The sequence below is a fragment of the Pleurodeles waltl genome, chromosome 6 (assembly GCF_031143425.1).
Source record: "Pleurodeles waltl isolate 20211129_DDA chromosome 6, aPleWal1.hap1.20221129, whole genome shotgun sequence".
Taxonomy (NCBI): Eukaryota; Metazoa; Chordata; class Amphibia; order Caudata; family Salamandridae; genus Pleurodeles; species Pleurodeles waltl.
This window is the reverse complement of record NC_090445.1, coordinates 606,351,930-606,377,312: the sequence shown is the minus strand read 5'-3', so window position 1 is coordinate 606,377,312 and position 25,383 is coordinate 606,351,930. Positions and strand designations below refer to the sequence as shown.

At 43.0% G+C, this 25,383-nt stretch overlaps 1 protein-coding gene across 1 annotated transcript in view; it reads right to left on the bottom strand.

Annotated features, from left to right (window-relative positions):
* CPNE5 (copine 5) overlaps positions 1-25,383 on the bottom strand; it is a 995,886-nt gene that overhangs the window by 441,015 nt on the left and 529,488 nt on the right. Inside the window, exons 5-6 of the mRNA XM_069238884.1 lie at positions 16,272-16,311; positions 13,789-13,865 (exon numbers count right to left, since the gene is read on the bottom strand). Of these exons, the coding sequence (XP_069094985.1) occupies positions 13,789-13,865; positions 16,272-16,311 (117 nt within the window). The remainder of the gene's footprint in view (positions 1-13,788; positions 13,866-16,271; positions 16,312-25,383) is intronic.

Here is a 25,383-nt window from a genome sequence, read left to right as displayed (position 1 = left end):
AGAGAGACCAAAGCACACCAGAGAGACCAGCACACACCCAAAGAGGCTTCCACACACTTGGAGATCAGCTCACACTCAGAGATACAAACACTCTTTCAGAGAGACGAGCGTTCACTCGGAGATCAGCACACACTCTGAGATACAAGCGCACACAAAGAGATATCAGCACACACCAGAGAGAGACCAGCACACACCAGAGAGAGACCAGCACATACCAAAGAGACCAGCACAAACCAAAGAGGCTTGAGAGAGCTCTAAGAGACCAGCGTACATAGAGAGCTTTAAAAGAGTTTGTGTGCTTCACTGCGACTACTACACTACTGTCCCACACCCACTGCTATGTTAGCATTGCAAACAGTGTCATTCTTAAATGGTCATCATATACCTGTGAAGAACGGAGGACTCGCAAGTAGTAAGATTCAATGTTATCTTTTCATTCCAAGATGCGGTTCGAACTAAGGAGCAATGCCGACACAACACGCTCCAACAACCACCCACAGCAACTGCCACAAATGTCTTCCCACCCATTCTATTCCCATTATCCAATCCCATTATGACCTATTACATTCTAATCACCACACATCTTTCACCTCAACAATTTTTTTTGTTTAACAATAAAACAAAACATTATCTATATATATATATATATATATATATATATATATATATATATATATATATATATTTTTTTTTTACACAACAAATGTTTCTGGATAAACACAAATAAATATCATTTACTAAAATAAAATGGAATTAATAACCTTCCATCACAAATTCTTTGAGGTACCTTGGTAATTTTTTTTCTCTCTGACATTTGCGAACAGCACATCGAATAGGCACATCTCCAGTACCAGACCCAACATCATCCCCACCATCAGAATGCACCGCATCAGATTGCAACACAGAATCATTTCCCCATAAATACCCATTAACATAATTTTGTCTGCTGTACTCCTACCCGTCACGTATGTTAATCTCTTTGCACAAATTCACACTCCGCAAATTGCGTATTCTCCCATCTTCAAGCTTCACAGCACCATCCAAAACCTTCCCAATCTTCATAGGTTTAGACAACCGAGCAGCTCCTTTGCTTATTAAACCAGGATTCCTCACACGTACGTACTTTCCAACTACCAGGTGAGGTATGGACCTCCCAATATTAATTCTATTCAACACTCTACCATGATACTCATGTACTCGTCTCCTCACCGAATTATAGTCCTCTGTAAATGTCTCATTTTGTCTTTTATTCTTCAACCACCAAGGAATTAATTTAGAAGATGGCTTCCTTCCTCTCAGTAGCTCTCAAATGGTGTATTTCCCATAACAGAATGGGATGTAATCCTGTAAGATAACAACATACGGTGGATGGCCTCTTTTCACGATCAATTGGATACTAACGCTAACTTGACTACCCTGTTAAACCTTTCAACCTGATCATTACCTTCTGGATGGTACAATGCCCTCACATGGTTCATCCCACAACTCTTCAAGAAGGACTGCATTTTGCTAGATGCAAGTTGTACCCCATTATTGGAAAGAAGGGTTTCAGCAATGCCTTCCCTGGCAAATACATCTTTCAAGAATTCACTGACCGTATCAGTGGTTACACTGCTAACCATGCGAGCCTCCGGCCATTTGGAAAAGTAATCAATCCTCGTCGCCATTGTGAAGAATAGAGGACTCGCAAGCAGTAGGATTCAATGTTATCTTTTTATTCCAAGATGTGGTTCGAAGTAAGGAGCAATGCCAGCACAACATGCACAGCAACCGCCCACAGCAACTGCCACAAATCTATTTTCAACAATCCTATTCCCATATTCCAATTCCATTATGACATATTAACATTGTAATCACCACACAACCTCTATTAGAAGAATGCCTCACACTCACCTTTATGATAGCACTACACACACATTAGCAAAAGAGTGACACAATTAACGAGAACATGCTATAACATAATGAGTATTCCCCCTGTTTTAAACCTGCACATGTGACTCACGTGGACTCACATGGAGCTCCACCGAGGCTCCATGTGTAAGCACAAATGGAGGTCTACAGGGCAAGAAACATTGACGGAGAAGCAATTGACAATCTACAGGGTTCACATGGGAGTTGTGGAGGGGGATCAGAAGGTGACAGAAATGGAGCCGAGAGACTAGGAAGAGGTCCCATAGGACAAATCACCAGGCTCCCTCTATAGGTTTGTGGAGGACCAATAGTGCAGCACTCCATGTGTTCATTCTTCATCTTTTCTAATGTAGATTTCAAGTTGAGTTTTTTCATAAGAAATCGTTTTTGTGAAAGTTACACCTGGGGTTTTATACACATCTGAATTGGAGGTAGAGAAAAAGCAGGACAGGGTGAGCACAGCTGCATTTAGTGCAGATTCAAGTTTTAAACTCTCTTAATTGTAAATGTATTTATATAGCGCTTACAATCCCTGCTCAGTGCAACAGGATTTAAGTCTCTGAAGCAGAGAAAGACCATTTGACAGACTTTCATTATAAAGATGCCAAATTTCAGGAGATATATCTGATAGCTATAAACCAAGACAAACAGAGACACAGTGACTGTCATCTGCAATTCCTCATCTCGCATTGCTTTCAGACTGCAAGCCTGGCAATTTAACTTAAATGTGTTACCCCAGAGACACATATCTTGACGAAGAAGGACCTAAGGGCAGGTACAGATTAGTTCAGATTTAGAAAATGCCAGAGAACCTCACTCTACTCAATATCTATGTCACAGTCGTGGCTTAAGGAAACTATATCCACGACGAATGCTGATTCTTTAAAGGGGATATAATCTTGGAAGGAGGCTTGAACCTAGTGTGTGATGACAACCTGGATAGGCCCAGCCTCACATGCTGTTTATCTTGGGCCAGCAAATGATTGAAGCCCTGATGGGTGATCTAGGGCAAGTTGACAAATGGAGGAATTCCAATTCAAGGAAGAAGCTACTCTTTTTTTTTCTTGACTGTTCATGGGGTGTACAAATGGATTAAGTATATTTTTTGTAAGCAGGACAATGTTGGGTTAAATGATGGGATGAATTGGCCACTGCCTCTGTGTCAGACCGTACACACACACACAACGTTTTTAAAGAGACAGAATTAGATGGTGGCTCAAGGCATATCTGTTAATGGATGCAAACAGAGGCATGAGCAAATCATAGCAGAGGAGAGAAGGGCATGACAAGAGGTATACTTTTAGGAAATTCTACTAGTGTCTTTATTTTATAAGACAACAAAATCAGTGAGAAGAAGCACACTCTCTGGCTGAATGCTCCTTTCGTAAATTAATAGACAACCAATAGTTGGGCCTGGACTACTGAGGAGGCTTAGGTGAATGAGGCCGAACATTCCCTTAAATCCATATAAATTCATGCCAGACTTTCATAGGACGTTCTCTGTTCTGTTGATGGGCCCTTTAATGGCCCTGTTTAACGCCCCCACTGAAATGGATGGCGTGACACCCACAATGATAGAGGATGACATCCCTCCAATTCAGAAATCAGGACAAGACCTTAGGCACCTTGGTCATGCAGGCCTATAACCATAGTTAATGCGGATGCTAAAATCTTCACTACAACTAGCATCTTGGAGTAAAGACTAGATAAATTTGTATTTGCATTAGTTCAATCCGAGCAGTCAGGTTTTGCCCAGATGTGACAAATTCCAAAAACATCCGAAGGGCGACAGAACTGATCAGAACAGTGGGAGGTGAGGATATGCCAGTAATTCTAATGACTGTCAATGTAAAAAAAAAAAGCATGTGTTCGATCAGGTTCTCTTAGCTGAAACTTTCTGAAAGAGGCCATTCTAGGGAGGCATTTAGTACCTGCTTTAGGATTCGTAGCTTTACCAATTACAGAACAAGGATACTGATCAATGTAACAAAATCAAATCCCCTGCATTTGGACAGAAGCGCGAGAAAGTGAGGTCCTGCAGTCCCACTTTTATTGACGCTTGTGAAAGTCTCCCTGACAGCTAATATAAGGTAGCAAACTGATATTACAGGCTTTCGATTCAGAGACACTTGGCGCAAAATTGGCATCTTTACAGGTCAATTCTTTTTTACTTTGATCAAACCCGACTCAGCCTTTTGAAATATGCTATTGCAACTAAAAATGATGTCGGAGGGAGTCTCTGGGTTTAAGATTAAACAGGGAATATCAGAAACTCTTATTTTAATAGTGCCCAAAGACAAACATCACCAATTGCAGAAGGCCAAGCTGTGAAGCGGGTCCAGAATTCCATTCCATGTATGGGTGTGAACTTAACTAATTCCAGGTTTACACTACTTGAGGTCAACTGGCTGAGACTCAAGAAAGACATACTCAATGATCTGATGTGATGAAAGGCTCTTTTGTATCCTTGCTGTGTCGCCTTGGTTATTATTATTAATATGGTACCCAAGATGCTGTACACCTCTTCCATGCTACTCCAACAGATATATCGAGAACCTACACTGTATCACTGTAAAAGCAATTTTAAGACATACAGCCTCTTTACGAGTTAAATTATTTCACGCAGAGCAGTACCTCCATGTTAAAAAAGTGGAGTTCCATTCGCAAGTATGTCTGGGCCTGGTCTCATAGGTTCTGAAAATGCCAGACTGATAATTCTGGGATCAAAGACACTGGGCCTGGAGATGTGGTCAGCAGCATTGACCGGCTCCCACTTGCTCCCTACAGCATTCCTGTTGGAAAAGCACAATTGTGCCCTGTACTCTTGCATATCCACCACACACGTCAGTCCCCACGCCCGCTCCAACCCAGTAGCAGTCCCATAGACACATTTCACCTGCTGAAAAAAAACAGAAAATGACTGTTTCCTCCAAAAACAATAAAGAGAAAAAATCTCACTTTTAAGCAGTTAGTAAGTCAGGATCTGAGCAATTACTCTCCATTTTGGAGGAAAAAACTCATAAAGGCTGGACTTTGCCTCTAGCCACAAATTTAAATTCTCGTCCTCCACTGCAAAGCCCGGACAGCTCAAAATAGGAGCCTTTGTTTTGGGGCTCCTAGTTGTAGTGGGCCCGACACATCCACACCTTTTTATTTTATCAGCTGGCCTATCTGAGATTGCTGCAGCAAGGAACATGTGCAAAATTGAATAAAACGGTTTCATGTGGAGCAGGAGGTCACCAGAAACAAATGTTGGCTGGAGGGCCAAAGTACCCAGACCCTCAAATGTTTACACAAGTGTAGTAACCCATAGCCTCATATAGACATAGGGCTGTGTTGCTGCCATTTTCAAACTGACAACATTCCCCAACCCAAGGGCCCGATTCACTTTTATACAGGGTCTCTTTTGCCATGACAGGAAACAGGTTTTATAAATGGTAACCCTGGGATTGTCAGGCGTTAGTGGTATTGTCGATTGGTAGACTCTTTTGAGTAATGTTCCATACCATACTTTAGTGAGAAGAAGAAAAGAGAGGGGAAATCCGCTCCCACAAGTCGCCACCCAACCACAGTGGTAAGCTATGATGATGCTTAGAAAGAGGCTCCAAAGAAGGGATTTGCTTTTCTCCAAGGCTTACAAGGACTGGTTTCTCTCTAGGTGAACAAAGACTGATCTGCAAATCAAATGATCGAGAAAGAGGCATACCTGGAAGAGCAGAGACTAAAATTTGACCCATGACACTTACCTCAGACCAGATTACCCCGAGACAGTAGAATTTTGACCAACAAATACTAGAGAGCAGTAACCACAATGGGCAAAGCACTATGAGGAGTAAAAGGGTTCCCAGGGGCTAAAGGGCTGTCATGGCTGTCCTGATTGGTCAGCAGAGGGATACATTCTATTGGTTGAAAAAGCATTGTGAACGAGAACAATATGGTAATAGGAGGAGTTCTAGTGGTCAACAGGTTTCTGTGGTGAAGATGAGACAGGACAAATATTAGACATCTGTGGGTACTGTGGGGGCTATGGAATACTGAAGATGGCTGGTTTGGATCAACAAATTCTCAATTGGCCAGAAGAGTTTCTGTCTGGAAATCTAGACGACTGCAATTCTCGTTAAATCCATGGCAAAATGCCAAGACTTCAGAGGGGTGACAATGCCCTTAAAATCTTTGGTTGTAGTGAGTCATGTCCCCTCATAGTGCTCAACCTCTCTACACCTTTCAGCACATCCTCTTCCTCAAAGCTTTGAACACCAGTCTGGTATTTGAGGATTTAGTGTTGAACCTGTGCTCTTTATATCTCTGCAATCAATCCTGAAATGCAGATCTGTACGCGTAATCACCACTTTCCAGCATACTCACACTGCATGGTGAGTCACCAGGTTTCACTCTTGCTCCCTTTTGTTCAACCATTACATGAGGCCTCAGCTTCACATTAGGATAAACATCTGTGGATGATGTATCTTTCCTTGCAAACTATCTTGAGCAAATCACTTGCTGGGTGACACAGCGTAAACTCAGTCTCAACCCCTCCAAAACAGAGTTTTTGCTGATTTCTCCTTCATAGGAAAGCTCCTTGACTATAAGTTGACTTGTAACCCTGCAAACGATAGGAACGTCCACATAGTAGTAAAAATATGGCATCATTGTTTTTTTCATAGATACATAGCAGACTGCATTGTGATGAACACATGGAATATACTTGCAAAGAGTCGAATAACAACTATAGATGCAATGGAAAATGAACAATTTATTCGAAGGCAAGTTCTGACGTGGGTCTGTGCAAAAGGTTTATAATGTTCATAACAATACACGTCATTTGCAGTTTTCTTCATTATGTTGAATTGGTGAAGTTCCACAAATTTTGCGACTGGGAAATTCTACACAAGTTTGCTCTGCCGACGAGCAAATACAGCAGAATATGTCTCACAGGAGCAGAAAATGTCTTGCAGGAAACATTTTCTCCTCAAATTAGTCTTCTGTGACTATTGAATGCATGCTATACCCTCATACATGTGAGAAACTACAACATCTAACCATGTGAGATTTCACTAAATGAGATTTCCCAGTTTTACATAGTTTTAACCTACAAATAGTGGTTTAAGCTTTGTTTCTATTTAAAACGCACTACAGCTAAGCCCTGCTAATTTGCCTGATCAGGTTTATCCACACTAAAAGCTATTTATAAATGCAGCTGCACGTCTAAGTGCCGGCATCAGACACCAATATCACATCACACTATACTAGGATATAGTGAGATGTCAATTAAACTTTCAAGTATTAAGTAAAAACCACACAAAAATAACAGAAACATAAAACTACTGCAGGAACAGGCATGTCAAGAATTAAGGTAAGGCGTCACCTGGAATTTCCAATGTTTATGAAAAAAGGACCCAGCAGTAGGCCTTTCCAGAGATGCTGAAACTTTGGAACTCCTGCTTCTCCATTAGGGAGACACCTGCTACCAATCTTCTTAAGGCTGAGCTCAAAATCTTCTTAGAAGGAATCAAGCAAGGGAAAAATAAACTTTCTAGATAACTCACAATCAGTTTTTCTCTGAAGGTTTCACCACACTTCAACTATTGGGCACACCCTATATATGGGCCGCATGATATCCCGCAATGCTACACATTGTTTACAATGAATGATTTTACTGCATAGCGTTTGGGCATGTGGTAATTTATATACTGCACTGCAGTCTATAATGACATTCTGCAATATGAATACTTTGAAGACTTTTACTGCTTAACTACTGCCTTGCGTCGAGCCAAATTGCACTCTGATTTGCTTCCAGTACTTTTAACGATTTATGCAATATTGCTGCCTTGAAGAACAGGGTAAACCAGCACTCGGAGTATGGAATCCTTTCATGTATTGTACTTACAAGGCTTCAGTACACTCATGATGCTAAATTGTACTCTTCTCAGTGTTCCTGCCCCTTCATAGAAATAAACACCTTGCTGGGCATAGCTCTTATTGTAGTGCACTACTGCCGTAAAGCATACCGACATCTATGAGGCCTGGTTCACACTTTACAAAATGAGCTCATTAAAAATGTCTAGAGAACCAGAGGCACAGCAAGTAAGGAAGACATTGAAAGTGGTAGCACTTTGTTTGGCTTTCTTTTAAGAAAAGTGACCACGGGACAATTTACACTACCCTTTCATGTCATCAGGTGTTGCTCACCAAGGGGTAGAACAACTGAGGCATCCAGCCCATCCCTAATAATATCTACCAGTGGATACTGCACCTACCTCTATCATTGTCTAGCCACATTTAAAAGGGTTCCCTACAGTTACCGGTGTCTTATTGTCACGTATGCTAGAGTGTCTGATGGACACCTTTATAGTGCCTCACTCTGGGCCTGAGTATGACCTTGGCGTATGGCGTCACAAACATGACGAATATCTCATCCGCCAGATTACAAGTTCCATTTTATCCAATAGAACTTGTAAAACGACGGGTGGGATATCCATCACGTTTGTGATGGAGTATCCCATCCGCCAAGATCGTAATCAGGCCCTCTGTCTTTTACAAGATCTGCTAAAACTCTCTTTAATAAAAGCATTTCAAGTGCTTAACCTTAGAGTTTCTCACAATCATGCTCATGACAGTATTATAAAATCATCTACTGATCATCGAATAAAGTCTCTTTCACACTCACATTCATCCAAATTTAGTGGCGGGAGATTACAATTTTAAACATATGTCTCTCAGTCACTGGAATTCAGTGAGACACCTCATATACACAATGATGGTGTAGGAATACATTGGATCGGTCTGAGACTAAAAATTGACTTTATACGTTTTTTTTGCAGAAAAGGATCCTATAATATTCTGTGTTTGTGGAACAACCCTCTTGATTGCAATGCTCGGGCATTTATCCCAAAGAACGTCTGGGACATTTAAGAGGACTGCTGTCCCATACTTGGCTCACATTTCACTGATCCATTTAACATTGGTGGAAAGTGACAAGGGTGATATTTACATACAAACGCTCGTGAAGAGAGTGCTTTGGAAGAATATGTCCTTGTTAACCGATTTAGTTTGTGTTATGCTGCCAGGATAAAAACACTCGTGTTCTTTCATCAAGCACAAGAGCTCATCAGGTGGCACACATCAAAATATTCAACATAATTGTAAATAAAAGGTCATTCTCATATTGTTTTAGAACTCCCTCTCTCAACACTTATCAAAGTAATAAGCTATTCTCTTATCCCTTACAGGATTAACCTGATCATCACTTACCGTCACAAGGCGGAGGTCTCAACAGCTTACAAATATGTCAGCTATAACCTCATCTGGTAAAAACACGAGGATTCTAAAGGTCTAAACAGTTTCCGGACAGTCACTTAATTACCCTTCGTGGCAAAGGTTGTGAACAGTTCCATTGAAGACTTGCTAAATATTTTCATTGCTGTACACAACCTACTAGATGTGCTTCAAGCTAGTTTCATGCCAGCCTGCAGCACAGAAACACAATTCTCAGAAAATACGACAATGCATTCTACATTCTAGACAAAGGAGATTCATACATCCTCATCACCCTGGAGATTTTAGAAGTCTTTGACACAGTAAAACACACAAACCATAATGAATGAGAGTATTGGGCTTAATAGTGCAGCCGTTGACTGGTTTTGTCATTTAATGAAAACAGTTGTCAGCACATAAAATTGACAAACACACTCTCCAGCCCCTCAATTCTCCAGAAAAGTGCCCCTCAAGGGCCTAATCTGTGACCGATTCCATTTAACCTTCACATTGTGCCTCTGCTCCAAAATACACTAATATCTCTTGCAACCTTGACTCAGTAAATACTCAGCCATAGCTGACAACCTCCTCTCCACGGACAGAGAAATCGAAGCCCTGGTGCAGGCAGACAACCATCATTAATTAAATGAAAACAGAGCTCCTTCTGATGTCCTCCTATCGTGTCACACCAGTCTATGCTTGGCACTGCACATGACAATTCTTAAATACCCACTAGCCATTGTAAGATGTGCCAAATCACTAGGCTTTTACTTGGACAATGATCTGACCCGGCAAGTAGCCATCAGCACACTAGCAACACACACTTGCAATGCAATAGGTCTTGTATTTTCTTGATTTAGAGCTATTGGCATTGTACAATTATAACTGGACTTTTCTTATCACATAAATTGGTCAACCCTGCCTCATAATTTTGCCTTTTCCTGCCATATAATTCCAGTGTCCCATCATTTAACTAAAGCATTTCCATTTACCTTCTTCCTCTATCTAAAAAAATATACAGTTATCATGTAAACCTTTATCAGATATAAACTTTTGGCATTAGAGTGTAATGCTCAAATCACATAACAAAAATATCATTTGGGGCGTATTGGAGGGTGAAAGGAAAGAGGGAGTCGGGAGTAAAGATGGAGAGGACAAGTGGTGTAGTAACGGTGTCATGGGCCCTGGAGTAAGAAAGGATAATGTTCACCGAAAGTTTTTTAGAATACAGCAGTATTTAGAGTTGAGTGAGGTCCATAGGTCTCTGGGCCCAGGTGCCACTGCACCTGTTGCTCCACTGATAACTAGGCCCCAGGAGAGAAAGCAGATGGGGCAGGAAAACAGAAATGAAAGGAATACAATAGACAAAAGGAAGAAAGAGAAGGGGTTGCAAAGACATAAAAGAAAGAAGGGACAGACAAAACGAAATCATGAAAACACAACTAAGAGAAGAAATCGAGCAAACGTGTGAGACAAACGTAAAATTGGAAGCTAGCAAACGAAAGATAAATCGGAACAAATAATGAAAGAAGTGTGAAAAGAAAGAGAAAAATGAACATTAGTGAAAAAAAGAGAGGTGAAGAGAGAAACAAGCAGCGAAAGAACCAGGGCATGTATGTACTGACACATATCCTACAGACACAGAATGGGACAACCACTTTGACACTTCGGGAAAAAAGAAGGATTTATAGTAAAATGTGAATTGACAGATAGAGATAAGAAAAACACCAGAGAAGGGAAGGAAGAAAAGTAAAATGATGCATACCAACTCAAAGGAAAGAGCAAGTGAAAAAGTCAAAGAAAGAATTAAGGGAACAGAAAGAAATAGTGAAGGAATGAAAGCCTGATTGAAAAAAAGAGAGGAACGAAACAAGGGAAGATAAACACGTTTCTGAAAGTTTGAAAGAGGAGGTAGCAAGAGGAAGAGGGAAATAAAAAAGGGAGAGGCGTAGAAATAAACAGTTGAAAGAAAGAGCAAAACTGTTAACGTATGGATTTTAAGAGCTGAAAAGAGAAAAGTAGGGGAGAAAGAAAAAAATTTGCGTAAACAGAGTAAAGGAAAGAACGGAGTGAGATAGATGAAACAGACCCTCCCAAATAAAGATGGCAGCTAAGAATAGATTTAGTTGGCTCCCCCACATTCGCAAGCAGAAGTCAGAGTGTGGAATAGCAGGAGGTGCATCAGCAGAGTTGTATGTGAACCACAATACAGCAATAACAGATTGCCAGGTGATAGCCTGGAGGTGCCCTGGAGGATCTGCGAGTGGGGCCCAGTATGGGTGTGACATTACCTCTTAATCACAGAAGTGAGGAGTCCTGAAGGGTATGTGTGGGAGCCTTAGTACTGAGAAGAAATGTGCATTGAATGTTAGAATTGATGGATTCTGGCGGAGCTGTGGTGGTTCTCATCCACAGTGGCGCTGGATATTAGACTTGAGGTGCACTGGCTGAGCTGTGTTGTGCTCTTTTGGGTCCAGTATTGGCTTGGCAGTGGAACTACACATTAGAATTGAGGTGCTGTAATGGAACTATTTGTGAGCCGCGTCCCAGTATAGGAAACAAAGTGACCTCGCCCGGGTAGAACTGAGGTGCACTGATGGAGGTGCACCCAAGGTCCCAGTACTGGAGCAACAGAGTGTACTGACTGCAAGAACTAAGGTGCTCTGGCAGATGGCGTGTGTGGGGTTCTGGTACTGGCATAGCTGAGAGGCCTGGAGTGTGTGAACTGAGGTGCACTGATGAAGCTGCGCCCGAGGACCCAGTACTGGAGCAGCAGAGTGCATTGCCTGCAAGAACTGAGGTGCTCTGGCAGGCAGCGTGTGTGGGGTTCCTGGCACTGCCATGGCTGAGGGCTTGGAGTGTGTGAACTACAGTGCACTGATGGAGCTGCGCCCAAGGTCCCAGTACTGGAGCAGCAGAGTTTACTTACTGCAAGAACTGAGGTGCTCTGGGATACAGCGTGTGTGGGGTTCCTGGCACTGGCACTGGCACAGCTGATGGCTTGGAGTGTGTGAACAGCAGTCCATTGATGGAGTGTGTGAACTGGGGTGCACTTATGGAGCTGTGAGTGGAATCTCAGTATGGAGCAGAAGTGGGCACTGTCTCTAAGGATTGCAGAGTCCTAGTAGAGCTGGGTGCCTAGGCTATAAGCAATTACAAGTGATCCTCCTCCCTCGCTCTCAGCACACAGGCAGACACAGCCAAGGAAGGGTGGGATGGAGGTAGCTGAGAGAGGGTGCAAAGAACCCACAAAGACCAAATGTGACCAAGATACCAGCTTGATTTCTAGCCTTGTTTGCAGCTAAGCTCAGAGTAAGAATGCTCTGCAAATGAAAAGGGAAGGTTCCCTGGACAAGAGCAGGAAACAACATTAGAAAAGTCCCCTACAGACCAGATAAACAGGGCAAAGTGTAATTATACAGTAGTTGGTCCCTGCTCCAACACAGAAGAAGGAGAGACAAAGAGGCATGATTGACCACTATCAAGCAATAACTTTTAAATGACACTGAAACTAATAAATGAAGTAGCCGGAAACCCACAAAAGACGTATACTTAAAAGTTTACAAGAGGTCGTAAGCTTTCGCTCGACCTCAAAAGGGTACAGTACTAGTTATACACCCATGAGGTACTAAACCCTTAATCCCACAAGATGGTTTGAAACTAGTAATTCAGTCCTTACTGATTTTGAAAGTTGGACTATGGAAACATCTTACATGAAGGAAAATCCAAAACTTCAAACAGACACTCCCAAGCCAACTTGACAAGCAGTGGCTTGTCTAGGCATTGGCTCAAGAAAGTTCAGTCAGGCATCTCGAATTCTGATTATGTTGAAATAGCTCCCCATTGAGGCTAGACATGTCTATAATGGAGCCTGCATTACATGCAAGACCCCCACCTAGGAACTCCAATTTACTTTGAGGAGAAACTGCTTATCTCAGGGAGCCAAATTCCACACTCAGACATCCTGCTTCTGGAAGTCCCATTCTTCAAGCAAATAAAGATATTGAAAAATCTTTCTCTGGGACAATGCTAAGATCCGCAACATACTAAAAATCAGAATCACCTCTTATGACACCTTCAAAAAAGAACTGAAAAAACTGTTGTCCCGCCACCAATTCCCATGACAAAGGACCCACGAATGAGAAGTCATTTTGATTTTCATAGTGCATTCAGCAGTTCAGTTACACATTATAATGACATTTCACTCTCATTTTACCTTCGAAAACATATTGTTAATGATTTAACTATCATTTTGTAACTGAATACAGACATTCTGTGAATCCTGTAACTACAGCATCTACTTTGTCATATGTTGCATGGAAAGATTAACATAGTAACCAGCAATGACTAGTCTGATTCTTTGTAAAGAAGGGTGGTATGAAAACTTCAGTCAATCACTCCTGCAATATATACACATAATTCACCTCTACAGAAATAAGAGATTTCTTATTAGGTAGAGATTCTGGAAGAGAGATTGTGTTGGTGAAGAGTATGTCATGTGTCAGGTGATGTATAATAAGAGTCTAAATCTTCCGCTGGCCTGCTAGTTTTCAAGACTTAAAGGATGATGAGAAATCTTCATTACAGAGTACATAACGTTTACAAACAATTGTAGAGTCTTACATGAGCGGTTTCTCCAGACGACTTCCCGGTGACCCAACAATCTCCCCAAGCGTGCAGAAACATTGGCCAAGAAAATCCTGCAGACCACAAATAAGGAAAGGAAGTGTTACTAATGGGCCTCTTAGAAACATATCAACCCCACCTCTAAACATGAGCATTTCTTTAGCTGTGCCAGTGCTTAGTTTTCTAAACTAACAATTGCTGGGGCCAAGTTATTTCTCAAGAGGGTACTGCAGTCTGCACCATCTACAGTCCCCATCAGCACTGTCAAATACCAGTAAGAAAGACAGCTACATATCATTACCATTATAGTCCTACAAACATGACTATTTAGATAACTTGACCCAAAGCTGTAAGAAGAGTCGGAGCACCTTCGTGGCATTGTTTTCCTTAATTGTATATTATGTTGTTAAACACCTTGTGCATGTGCTTTTAGAAAAATAGACTGACAGCAATGTCAGCATTGCCATGTGGTGGACTGTCATAAATATGTCCAGGAGTTGCGAAATAGGTGCCAGAGCTGAGTACCTGCAAACACTAGCACAAATTAAGCACTGACCTGTCAAGTTCAAGTATTGAAGATCACACCCATTCTGTTGAGGGCTTATACTTTTGGCAAAATAAAATGCTGTCCTTTTGACTGAGTCAGCTGGCTTATGTTTTGGTACTGCTCTGCTTATATTTCTGATTTTCCAAAGAAGCCACTCAAAGCTAGAGTTTGTTTTAGAAAAACAAAACATCAGTGGCCCTGACACAGTGAATCATACCACCATTCTGAAGAGATGGCATCATTACTATTCTTAATTTAATAAAAACAAAAGTGGTGCAGCATTTAACATCTCAATTTTAAATGAAAGGGATGTGATATTTCACACCTAAATTTTAAAGGAGAGTGTGACATTTCACAACCCCCTTCCAAAGGAGGGTGATGACAATTTCATTTCACGGACAGGAAGACATTTCATACTTTCGTTCCGACAGAAGAAAGGCATTTCATCACACTCATCCGATTGTATAGCAAGTGAGTTATTGGAAACTTTGTATTCCCAAGTGGAATACGATATGTCAAATCCAATTCAATGGGCATCACAACAACACATAACTCCAATCCAAATCAGGACGGAACATTCTATAACTGAAAAATCTCTACCTTAGTCATTGGATTTCTTTCAATTCACCCAAATAGGAACATTTCTGTGAAATAGTACTAATCCAACATTTATGTAAGAAATTCTAAGAAGGAATTTGGCAGAGGCGACGAAAAATCAAAATCATCAAAGGGAAAGAAGACATTGAGAATAATACTCCACAAAAGCCAAGGTGCAAAGTAGACAGAGATCTGGAAGCCTGGTTTCAAGGGCCGTGCAACCAGAAAAGGTCTAAATCGGAAGTTGGTTCCAAATGAATTAATTTAGCCCTTTGGATCTAATATGGTGAACATAGCATACCCATTGTTGTGCCTCTTTTGCATCTGCTTTCAAATTTAGCAATTTTAGAGTTATGTTTCACCACCCACCAGCATTTGGTCTGACCTAGTAAGTGAAATCATCACTTTACATAAAACTGATGCTAATATTAAAATATGGGCAAGAAATATCTGCATCCTTTTTAACACTGTCAGTGACTCCCAAATTATGTTCATGCAAATAAGCAAATAGCACTATGTTACAGCTTTTTGGTCATTTCTCTATATTTATCTACCACCCCTCCATGCACATGGATCTTGTGGATAAGTCTAATCTCTCACCCACGGAGGTCCAACCTACCAATACAACAGTGCACCAGCCCTCCCTGAGCGATTCAAACATTCACTGCAGCAAGATAAAAGTGTGCTTTTTAGAATACTTCAATTATCGAGTCCACACCCATTTCCAGTAATGTGCTACTAATGTTTAACAACTATTCTTTTATTCCACAATTTCTTTCGCTCTCAGAATGCAAATAAAAATAAAGAATACAGGAATTTCCAAAAACATAGTTGTATCATCCAGAATGTGCATGTCCTTCGCAGTGTTTTCAGAGGGATGAGCTGGGATATGCACCTTTTACAGGCTCGTTGCAGTCATGAGATACTAATTTACGCTGAAACCAATTAATACATCTGAGAATGGTAATTACAAGCTTTACTCTGTAGACTAGCTAGTCTCTTGCGTCTACATTTTTTTTTCTGGAAATGGATATCCTCATAATCTAGGGCATATTTTTGTATTATTCTCTTGAAAGGCCTTAAATGATGTCGAGTCAATTAAAATTCCCGCCATGTAGTTCAGACTACATGGAATTGCCAGGAGGGCGGGGCGTTGTAGTGATTTAAACACCACACTGAGGGCGTGCTTTCCTGGAGCCTTCAAAAAATGTATTGTGATGAATGTTGTGAAAATTCTCGGAAGTGTTTCAAACCCCCATCGAGAAGCAAACACAAGCAAACAGAAGGAATGAACAGGAAGATTGCATTAACTGTCGAATGGGATTCTGTTACTCACATGTTTGGTTAGGTCAGGGCTCTTGGAATCCACATCATACCTGTAAAAAATAACAGTGGCTTAGTTCCTAGAATATCCATTAAATTGAAACTAATTTTTCTGCCTAAGAAAGCAGTGTGTAGATTTGGATACACACGTGCCCTCTTTATGACCAATGTAATTGGTAATTGTACTCAGGGGTAAGTGTCCCAGAGGGACTTGGAACTCCATAGCAGGCACGCGAGCTAGTGTCGCCGCTCTGCTGGCTAAATTTGAAGCTAGTCTCCATACACAAATTACATCCACTCAAAAAGTAAAGAGTAGGAAACCAACCAACAATTACCTACAAGAATAACTGAATCAGTGTTGTCTCTGGATGAGGATAGTTGTATCCTTTTATTTGTACACACACATCAAAAGGGTTTTGTTGGCACAAACACAGTGGTTGCATTAACAAAGGTCCATTAATGTGTGAAACGTAATTGTATGTACAGTAAACATAACACAATTGTATGAAAAAATATATTAAAAGGTTTGTGTTCACAATCCTTATGTGCTGATGAGTAATATGTTGGCACATTTCGACCTTTCGAGTGGCTTGATGCCGGGGGTCTTCATCAGGGCCCTACACTTGAGAGTGATTTTAAATCAAGTGTTATAACATACATGCCACATTCCCGGGTAGAAGGAACACGGGGCTCAGTACTAAAAATCATGTGCACCTTCTTGTTGATATACAAACATTGATGGATGAGGTAGTTCCATAAATAATTTTTTATGCAGAATTAGTCTGCCAACATAATGGATAAATTGAAGTTGCGAAGTCAAGTGGCAAAGTAACACAAACAATTTAGAAGTTACATTATTTTTTCAGAAAAAAAACAAAGCTCAATGCATTTTAGGGCTAGGCTAGAACACCCTCACCAAATAGGCCCAATTTCTCGTCGTGGTATCCACATAAGCAAACTCTACCATACCACCATTTTACTAAATGTGCTAGACAGTGGGGACTGAAACAGTGCAAACATTTCCAATAAACCACAAGGCTCAAGTGAAGACTGCATACTGAAGAATAAAACTGCAAGATCCGTGTTTTTCTGAATTTGACACATTTTGCCTTCATGTTTTGTTTATTTAATATAAATACATAGGACTGTTTTCTTAAAAATGTTGCTAAATGATATGAAAAAATGCACTTCATAATCGATTGTGCATTTTTCCTTTTTTTGAAGTTTTTGAAGGGATATTTTGTTTCATTACACACATACCACACACACACACACACACGCAGAGCACCACAAGCATCGTTGATATATACAATACCAAATATTTAGCAAGGCTGGCATTACCATTGAGATTAATGTATAATCATGCCTTGAAATGTGAAAATGTCTATGGTGGGCTGGTTAGTGGGACATTTGGAGCTTACCTCGTGGATAAAAGGCATTATTCACAAAGTTGTGTGCATATGTAAGTTAAAAACTACTCAAAGCTTCAATTTGCACATCAACATCCATATACTCACAGGTAATGTTACACCAGCATGGTGTATTACTGAATGGGAGTAGCTCTGCTCCCAGTGAGTGGGAGTTACAGGTTGAGTCTGTGGGTGTTCACAAGCACCTTCCTGCCATCTTCACACCATGAAAGTCTCAAATACAGCCCCTTCAAGGGCAGGAGTAAGTCTTTTCCCAGGTGGTAATGGTCTTGAAACAGTCCCAAAATTGGTAGGTGAAAAGAGGAAGTGACAGTTAATGCGAATGTAGTCTGAAACCACTGAGAGCAAATTTCCAGCTTATTTTTTTAATCTGGATGAAAACGATTCACCCTGTGTGCATTTTCAGCTTTACTCGTTGTATTGCTATAAAGCATAGGTCTTCAAACTGGTTGATGCCAGGACCCCCTCTTGAAACAAATAGGTGTAAGGACCCCCTTCTGATAAAAATTTCTAGAACCTGGTACTCCTCATCAACAACAATAATAAACGTCCCCATTTTCCACAGCAAATCATTTTTACTGTGAGCAAATAATATTAAACAGTGTTTAGCAAACCAAAGGTCAGTGAGTGTGGGGGCGTGGTCAAGGCTGTGGCTAAAAAACAACCCTCATTTATGAGGGATTGACGTGGGGCAGTGCCGCAAGTCTTCTTGCTACACTGCCACATGCCAATACAAAAGGGCAGGAATGGACCGTATTTATGAAATACAGTGCATTTCTGTCCTTTCCCCCTGCGCTGGCGCACAATTGTTGCCTTAGTGGCAACATAGGCAGGATTGTATTTGTGCAGGAAGGGGCACCTTCCGGCACAAAAACAATTCAGAGAGGCATTGTACCTCTTTCTATATGTGCGGCAGAATGCAACACACATGGAAAGTGAAAAAAACAAGGAGAAATTAAAACATTTCCCCTCATTATGCCTGCTCTGGGGAGGCGTAAGATTTTGGCACTGCTCCAGTTTACATGATTTTATAAATCTGGGGCAGCGTCAAAATCCATGGGTGTTGCATGGGTACACCCACCACAACGCCCATGGAACGGCTCCTTGACGCAAAGTAAGGCAATACAGCGGCTTGCACTGTTATGCCTTTCTTCATATCTACAAAGCCATTTAAAGCCACTCAGGGTGGCTTTGCGTAACCTCATAGGTATGATTGAGAGGCTTGTGCCGCTGGAGCATCAAAAAAAGTGATGCTCCAGCAGCGCAACCCTCTCATAAATAAACCCGAAACATTCTCTATGTTTTTTAAAAGTTTTTCACCATCAGGTAGTTGCATATAAAATAACAGCCAGCTTAAATTAAAAATAAATAAAAGAAAGTTGCTACTCATTGGGAAATGCACTGTAGTGCATTATGAAACCTCTATTAGTTAATGCACTGCAGAGGTCTGTGTGTAACCAGAGAGTGACAGAACTAAATCTTGGTTAGTGCAGTTGAGAATAGTGACTTGTGTATTTTTAGTGCCAAGAGGTCATAGCCTGTGACAGAAAGCACTGTGTAAGGAATTATTTTATACTTGCATTACACACAGTATAAGATAGGCCACTACAAAAAGGTTTAATATAAAACAGTGGTTCCAAAATGTAGATTTAAGTAATACCAGGGCATATGCAATACCTTTTTTTTAATAGCTGTCCCTTCAACACCTCCAGGTGAAGTAAGCCCAGAGGAAATACAATTACAATTAAAAGGACACACTTCACAGCGCAGTTGTTAACTCTTTGCATTACCCTTCAAAAAGAATAACTATTTGTCCTCACAAAGCTTTGAGTGATTTGATCATTTAAAGCTGCTCCAAAGCACCTTTTACATTTGCAGATGAGCTCGTAGAGCACATTTGCATTTCATTCAGGAAGCAGACGCCCTGGGAAGGTCTCCTTAGCTGTCTGTGCGGCTTTCAAAGCACAGGAGACTCAAATTAAAGAAAGTTCAGCTGAGGCATTTTGAGGATCGGCTGAGGGAATGCACGACCCCCTTTCCAGGAATCCACACCCCCCCTGGGGGTCGTGACCCCCAGATTGAAGACCTCTGCTATAGAGAGACACATGGGATTCATTCCCCATGAAACATCTGTATCACTACAGTGCTCGAAGTACCTCCTACTGTTGTTACGTTCTTGGTTCTTCAAGCCTTCGGATAAGCAATAGCCTTCTAATGTTGGGACAGAAGAAATATGCAAGCAGGATTCCCAGTGCTTCCGAATTTATAGTTTTAGGGAAGGCACTTAATTGTGCTGGTATTGGGTCTCCATGCATGGCGTTAGAAATCTGTGAGGTGGGCAGGGAGTCAAGTACATGGTTCCACCGCTCAGTGTTTATAGTGTGGAATGCCACTTCAGCTTCCCTGTGCTGGTGACTCGGCTGTGGTTCTCTTAGACCCCTACCTCTAAGTAAAGCCTCAGTTTTCAGAATTTTCCCTCGAACTGACCTTGGCCTGAAACTGTACTTGTTCTAAGGACTTCATTAATGCCTTTCATCTATTGTAATGCTGATTTGCTTTAGTGGTGCCCAATCGCCATCTTGAGAAGGAGATGCTTTCCGATAGACAGGGGCATAAGATAAACCACAGCAGCCCGGCTGCACGTAAGGACTCCACCCTTCTCATCTCTGGGAGGCCCTGCTGTCAGCCACCTCGGCTAGTTCATGTGATCCACATTACCTGCTGCAGGCCTGAGTGCAAAGTGGAATGCTACTATTCAGTTCAAATTGAGAGTACGGAGCCAGTTCGCTTTAGACAGTGGGTGGGCTTGTAGGGCCGATACCATTAGGGTGGATGCTGGTCACAGAATCCCTTTTTCAGACTGAGTGGGCTCCTCTACTTATATTGGGGCACATCCTAGCCCCACTCAGGTTTGGATAGAAGTATATATTGCATTTAATTTATGGGGTTGAGGGTCACTCTGTGACGGCAATGGGCAGGTAAGGAGGTACCTGACCAGGGGCGCTGAAGCTAAGGGTGAGGGGCTTCAGATCCATAATGCAACACGATGAGGCCTTTCAACCAGTGTTCTTTTTTATCACCATTAGCTAATTAATCAAATCCAGGAAAAGGCCAGTGGTAATTAAGCAGAGCACATAATATTACATCTTATAAACGCCTTTGCATTTTCTTGTCATGCACACGCAGGTTTACATAACGTGGCTTTAGAGAGGTGCTGTTTGCTAACAAACTGTCACTCTTGTGACAAGAAGGATACCAATGTAAAAATATAGCTAATTTTGAATGCTTACAAATATTTAAAGTGAGGTTTATTGGAGCCTTGTAATTGCAAAATGCGGTGGCAGGCAAGTTTCTAAGTAGGTTGAGAATACATTAAATGCAGGTTTATTTTACCCTTGTGTGCGTGCATAGCTAAACCACTATGATTTATTAATGATCTGTTTTAAAGACCTCCTTTTTTAATAAAAATGTGCACAATTTGTCCAGATATTTTAGCATATTCTATTGTAATGAACCGCATCTTGGCAAAAAAATGTCTGACCACTATTTCATCTGTCTCGTTCTCCTCTACTGCATGCTCTCCCATTAAGGGGGGCGTGGCTAGAGGCCGATGGAGCAGCACGCGTAAAGCGGAGCTCCCAGTGGCCACCGATCATCACACAACAATCCTGATTCCCTGACCCCGATGCCGACCAGAACAGACCTGCGATATGCAAAGGTACCCCGGTATACGGAAAAATGGAAGCCTGAAAAGATCTAGCTGCCCCCGGGAGGGTCCACGGCTCCGGAACCGAAACAAAGCGGCAGGCCAAAATGGCGGCCCCACAGAGACGCCACAACTAACTCTGAACACAAGCGGAAAGCAGGAAGGCCGCCCGGCCCCGACACGAAAAGAAGAGAAAGAGACGTGGAGAAAGCGACCGGCGGCAGAGCCGACCCCAGAACATAGGACCAGGTGAGCGGTAGAGGGAGGGAGGTGAGGAGGAGCGCCCACGAAGAGGGCAGGGCCCGAACAGAGACCCAGGAGAGGGCCGGCGGAGGCGGGGTGGAACCTGGGGGCCCCAGTTCCGACCCTTCCTTCGGAAAAAAGAAGCAATGGAAATCGGAGAGACCGGGTAGGGGGACAACACGCTAGACCGGAGGGCCAGGAAAAAAAAAAAAACACCGAAACCCAGCGATGCACCCGGCTGGGCTGGGAGAGCCCGGGCACGCCCCCAAGAGGGAACGAACCGGAGCGGCAAGAGCTGCGGAGAACCTGACAAAGGCCGGGAGGGGCTGGCCAGGGGTCCTGAACTGGGCCCTCTCCCCTGAAAGGGGACCCAGAGAGGCAAAGGAAGCTAGGGGAACATCAGAGCGAGTAACGCTGGAAGACAGGGGCAGGGCAAGGCGACCCGAACACTCCGCACACCGAACGAAGCAAAATGAATGCTGGCAATGGCAACATGTGCTGACAAGGGCAACAACGCGCTGAGAATCCCCCACTACAGAAAAGGAGGGGAGGGAGAAAGTAAAACAAAAAAGAAAGGGGGGAAAAGAAGCGGGTGAAATCGAGAAGACGACCAGCACAGACGGGGAAACACACCCAGCCCGGTGTAAGCAGCGCACCAACTGAAAATGGGCAAGCCCAAGAAAAAGGAAAGCCCAGGAGAAGATAACAGCTCGCAAAAAGAGGGAACACATGGAGAAGCCGAAGGGAGCACCACTCTGGACACCCTACTACAAGCTATTCAGGCGTCTAGAGAGGCTCTAAGCTCAAAATTGACACCCTGTCTGCAGATCTGATGCTTCTCAGAAACGATCACAGGAAATTAACTGCCATAGTGACGGCAAATGAGAAGACACTAGAACAACTCACCCCTGAATGCAAGACACTCACTAAAACTGTGACCTTACTGACATCCAGGGTTAAACTACTCGAGTCACGAGCAAAAGACGCCAAAAACAGAGCTCGAAGAAGCAATCTACGTCTGGTGGGCATCCCTGAAAAATCTGAGCATGAAGCACCGGACATGGAATCATACCTAGAACAATGGATACGCAAAGAAATAGCGCCAGAGGGCCTATCACAATACTTTGCAATAGAAAGAGCCCACAGAGTGCCAACGAGATCCCCCCCTCCTGGTGCAAGGCCACGCCCGATCGTAGCAAAACTCCTGCATTTTAACGATCAAGACTTTATCCTATCGCAAGCACGAGAAAAGTGTGAGATCACTTTGGAGGGACAAAGAATAATGATCTTCCCGGACTTTACCAAGAACACCCAAAAGCAAAGAGCTACCTTCTTGGAGGTCAAGCAACATCTTAGAGAACGAGGTATCCAATACGCCATGTTATTTCCAGCCAAACTAAAGATCATCAAGAATAATGACACACTCTTTTTTACGGCACCACAACAAGTGCGGGAATGGCTTGATGAGCTAGGCCCATCAGAGAAACAAAGCAAGGAAGGAAATAACAGAAAAAGAGGGGGGCCTTCTCAGAGAAGAGAGAAGCACATTGCGGATATGGCACCGCCACTCAACCAGACAATTAAGGAAAAACAAGACGCTGTGCGGGCCGTGGCATCCTTGGGTCTCCGGGGGGCCGCCTCCCCGCACCGGTCGGAATCCTTATCAGAACAGGACTCGGGACAAATGAAATCTCTTGCTCCTCACAGGACACAGTTGATAGCCTCCCACGAATCACTCCAGGGTCATCAGATGAAATCATTTGAAACCTCAATGAAGAACCGCGCTTGTCCAAATGAAGGGCCGGTGACAGACAAGGAGGGCAGCAGGGGAAAGCGATGCAGCAGCACAGGCTCCACAGACATGCGATTAATCCACAATCCACCAACAGCAAGTATAACCGGGGCACCGGGGCTCGGGGATAGAAACACGTAATGAGACAAACATGCGTTGACACGGGCCTATGGGTTCCGCACACGGTCCTAGATCAGCCCCCCACACACAATGGTTATCAAGTTGGGGAAAGTTTGGACGGGGAATGTTTCGACACCGGTCCTGGGGATAGGGAGTTTGGTTTATAGGAAAGTTGTTAAGCTAGTAAGTAAGGGGTTTCAATCAAGGGAAATAGATGCACGTAACAGAGTCTACAAGCCAGGCTCCGGGGCATTGTCACTCAAGAAATGGGGACATAGGCGCAGCTGCACTAAGGGTCCACACACAAAGAATGATCATGGATAGATCACTAGATTACAAAATTCTTACATGGAACATTAGGGGACTGAACAGTCAAAGTAAGAGATAAAAGGTATACAATCAGATTAAACGACAAGGGGTACAAATAGCAATCCTACTGGAGACTCACCTGATAGGGAAAGAGGTGACAGCACTGACAAAGAGATGGAGAGGTCAGATATATGCCACAGAATACTCAGCATACGCAAGAGGTGTCCTGATATGGATACGCCCAGGGACCCACCTTCCAAAAAACGGAAGCACTTATAGACAGGGACGGGCGTTACGTGCTGGTGAAAGGTCGTCTGGGGGAAGGGACATCACACTGGCGGGAATTTATGCCCCCAATCAAGACCAGAGCTCTTTCCTACAGGTAATATCCCATAGCTGGGGACCCCATCTAACCCAATCAACAGTAATAGGAGGTGATTTCAATTGCATATCGAATACGGCACTAGATAGATCCCACCCACCACTGGGGTCCTCCCCTATCCACAGGACAGCCAAGAGCTTCACAGACTGGCAGAAGAACTGGGGACTGATCGACTCCTGGAGGCACCTCCACCCATTAGAGAGGGATTATTCCTTTTATTCACCCATACACAACTTACACGTCCGACTAGACGCAATCCTAACCTCCCCAGATGTAAACTGCACGATACGCAGTGCAGAAAACCTATCCCGCACAGTATCGGACCACAACCCGCTGTTGCTTACACTGGACTGGTGAAGAGACCGCCCCCCAACACCGGACTAGCGACTGAATGTAGAGTCCTTGGAAGATAGTGCCTACCGACAAACTATCCGAGAAGCAATCAAAGAGTTTTTCACACACAATGCAGGTTCGACCCCCTCCCGCGCGCAAGAATGGGAGGCATTCAAGGTGACAATCAGGGGCCAGTGCATGGCAGGAACACATGGGGTTAGGAGATCAATAGAAGGGAAACTCGATAAATATGAGAAGACATTGAGATCACTGGAACGTAACAGACCAGACAACCCAGACCTGGCTCCTAGTATATCCAAGACCAAAAACAAGATAACAAGCACCCTTGAAAAACTCAGATGATTTGACTACAAGAAATACACCAGTAGGCAGCACATGGAGGGGGACAAAGCGGGGGCATTACTGGCCTGGCTGGAGTCCCCACCAAGACAACAGTCGCTGGTGATGGAAATAGAGGACATAGAGGGGGGAAGATTATTTGGTCAGGGGTAAATCAATGCCAGCTTTGCCAAATACTACTCAGTACTATATGCCCCCCCAACAGAACTCCTGGAACCAGACCGTCTTGAATGTCTGGGGCACATCCGGTTTCATACATTGGGAGAAGGGGAAAGCAAACACTTGGGGAGGCAATAACCTCACGGGAGGTGTCCGTGGCACTGGAGACAATGGCTAGAGGGAAAGTGCCAGGGGCGGACAGGTTGCCAGCAGAATTTTATAGAGAGTACGCAGACCTACTAGCGCCCAGACTTAGTGAAATGTACGGGGAGGTGTCCGAGAATGGTACTC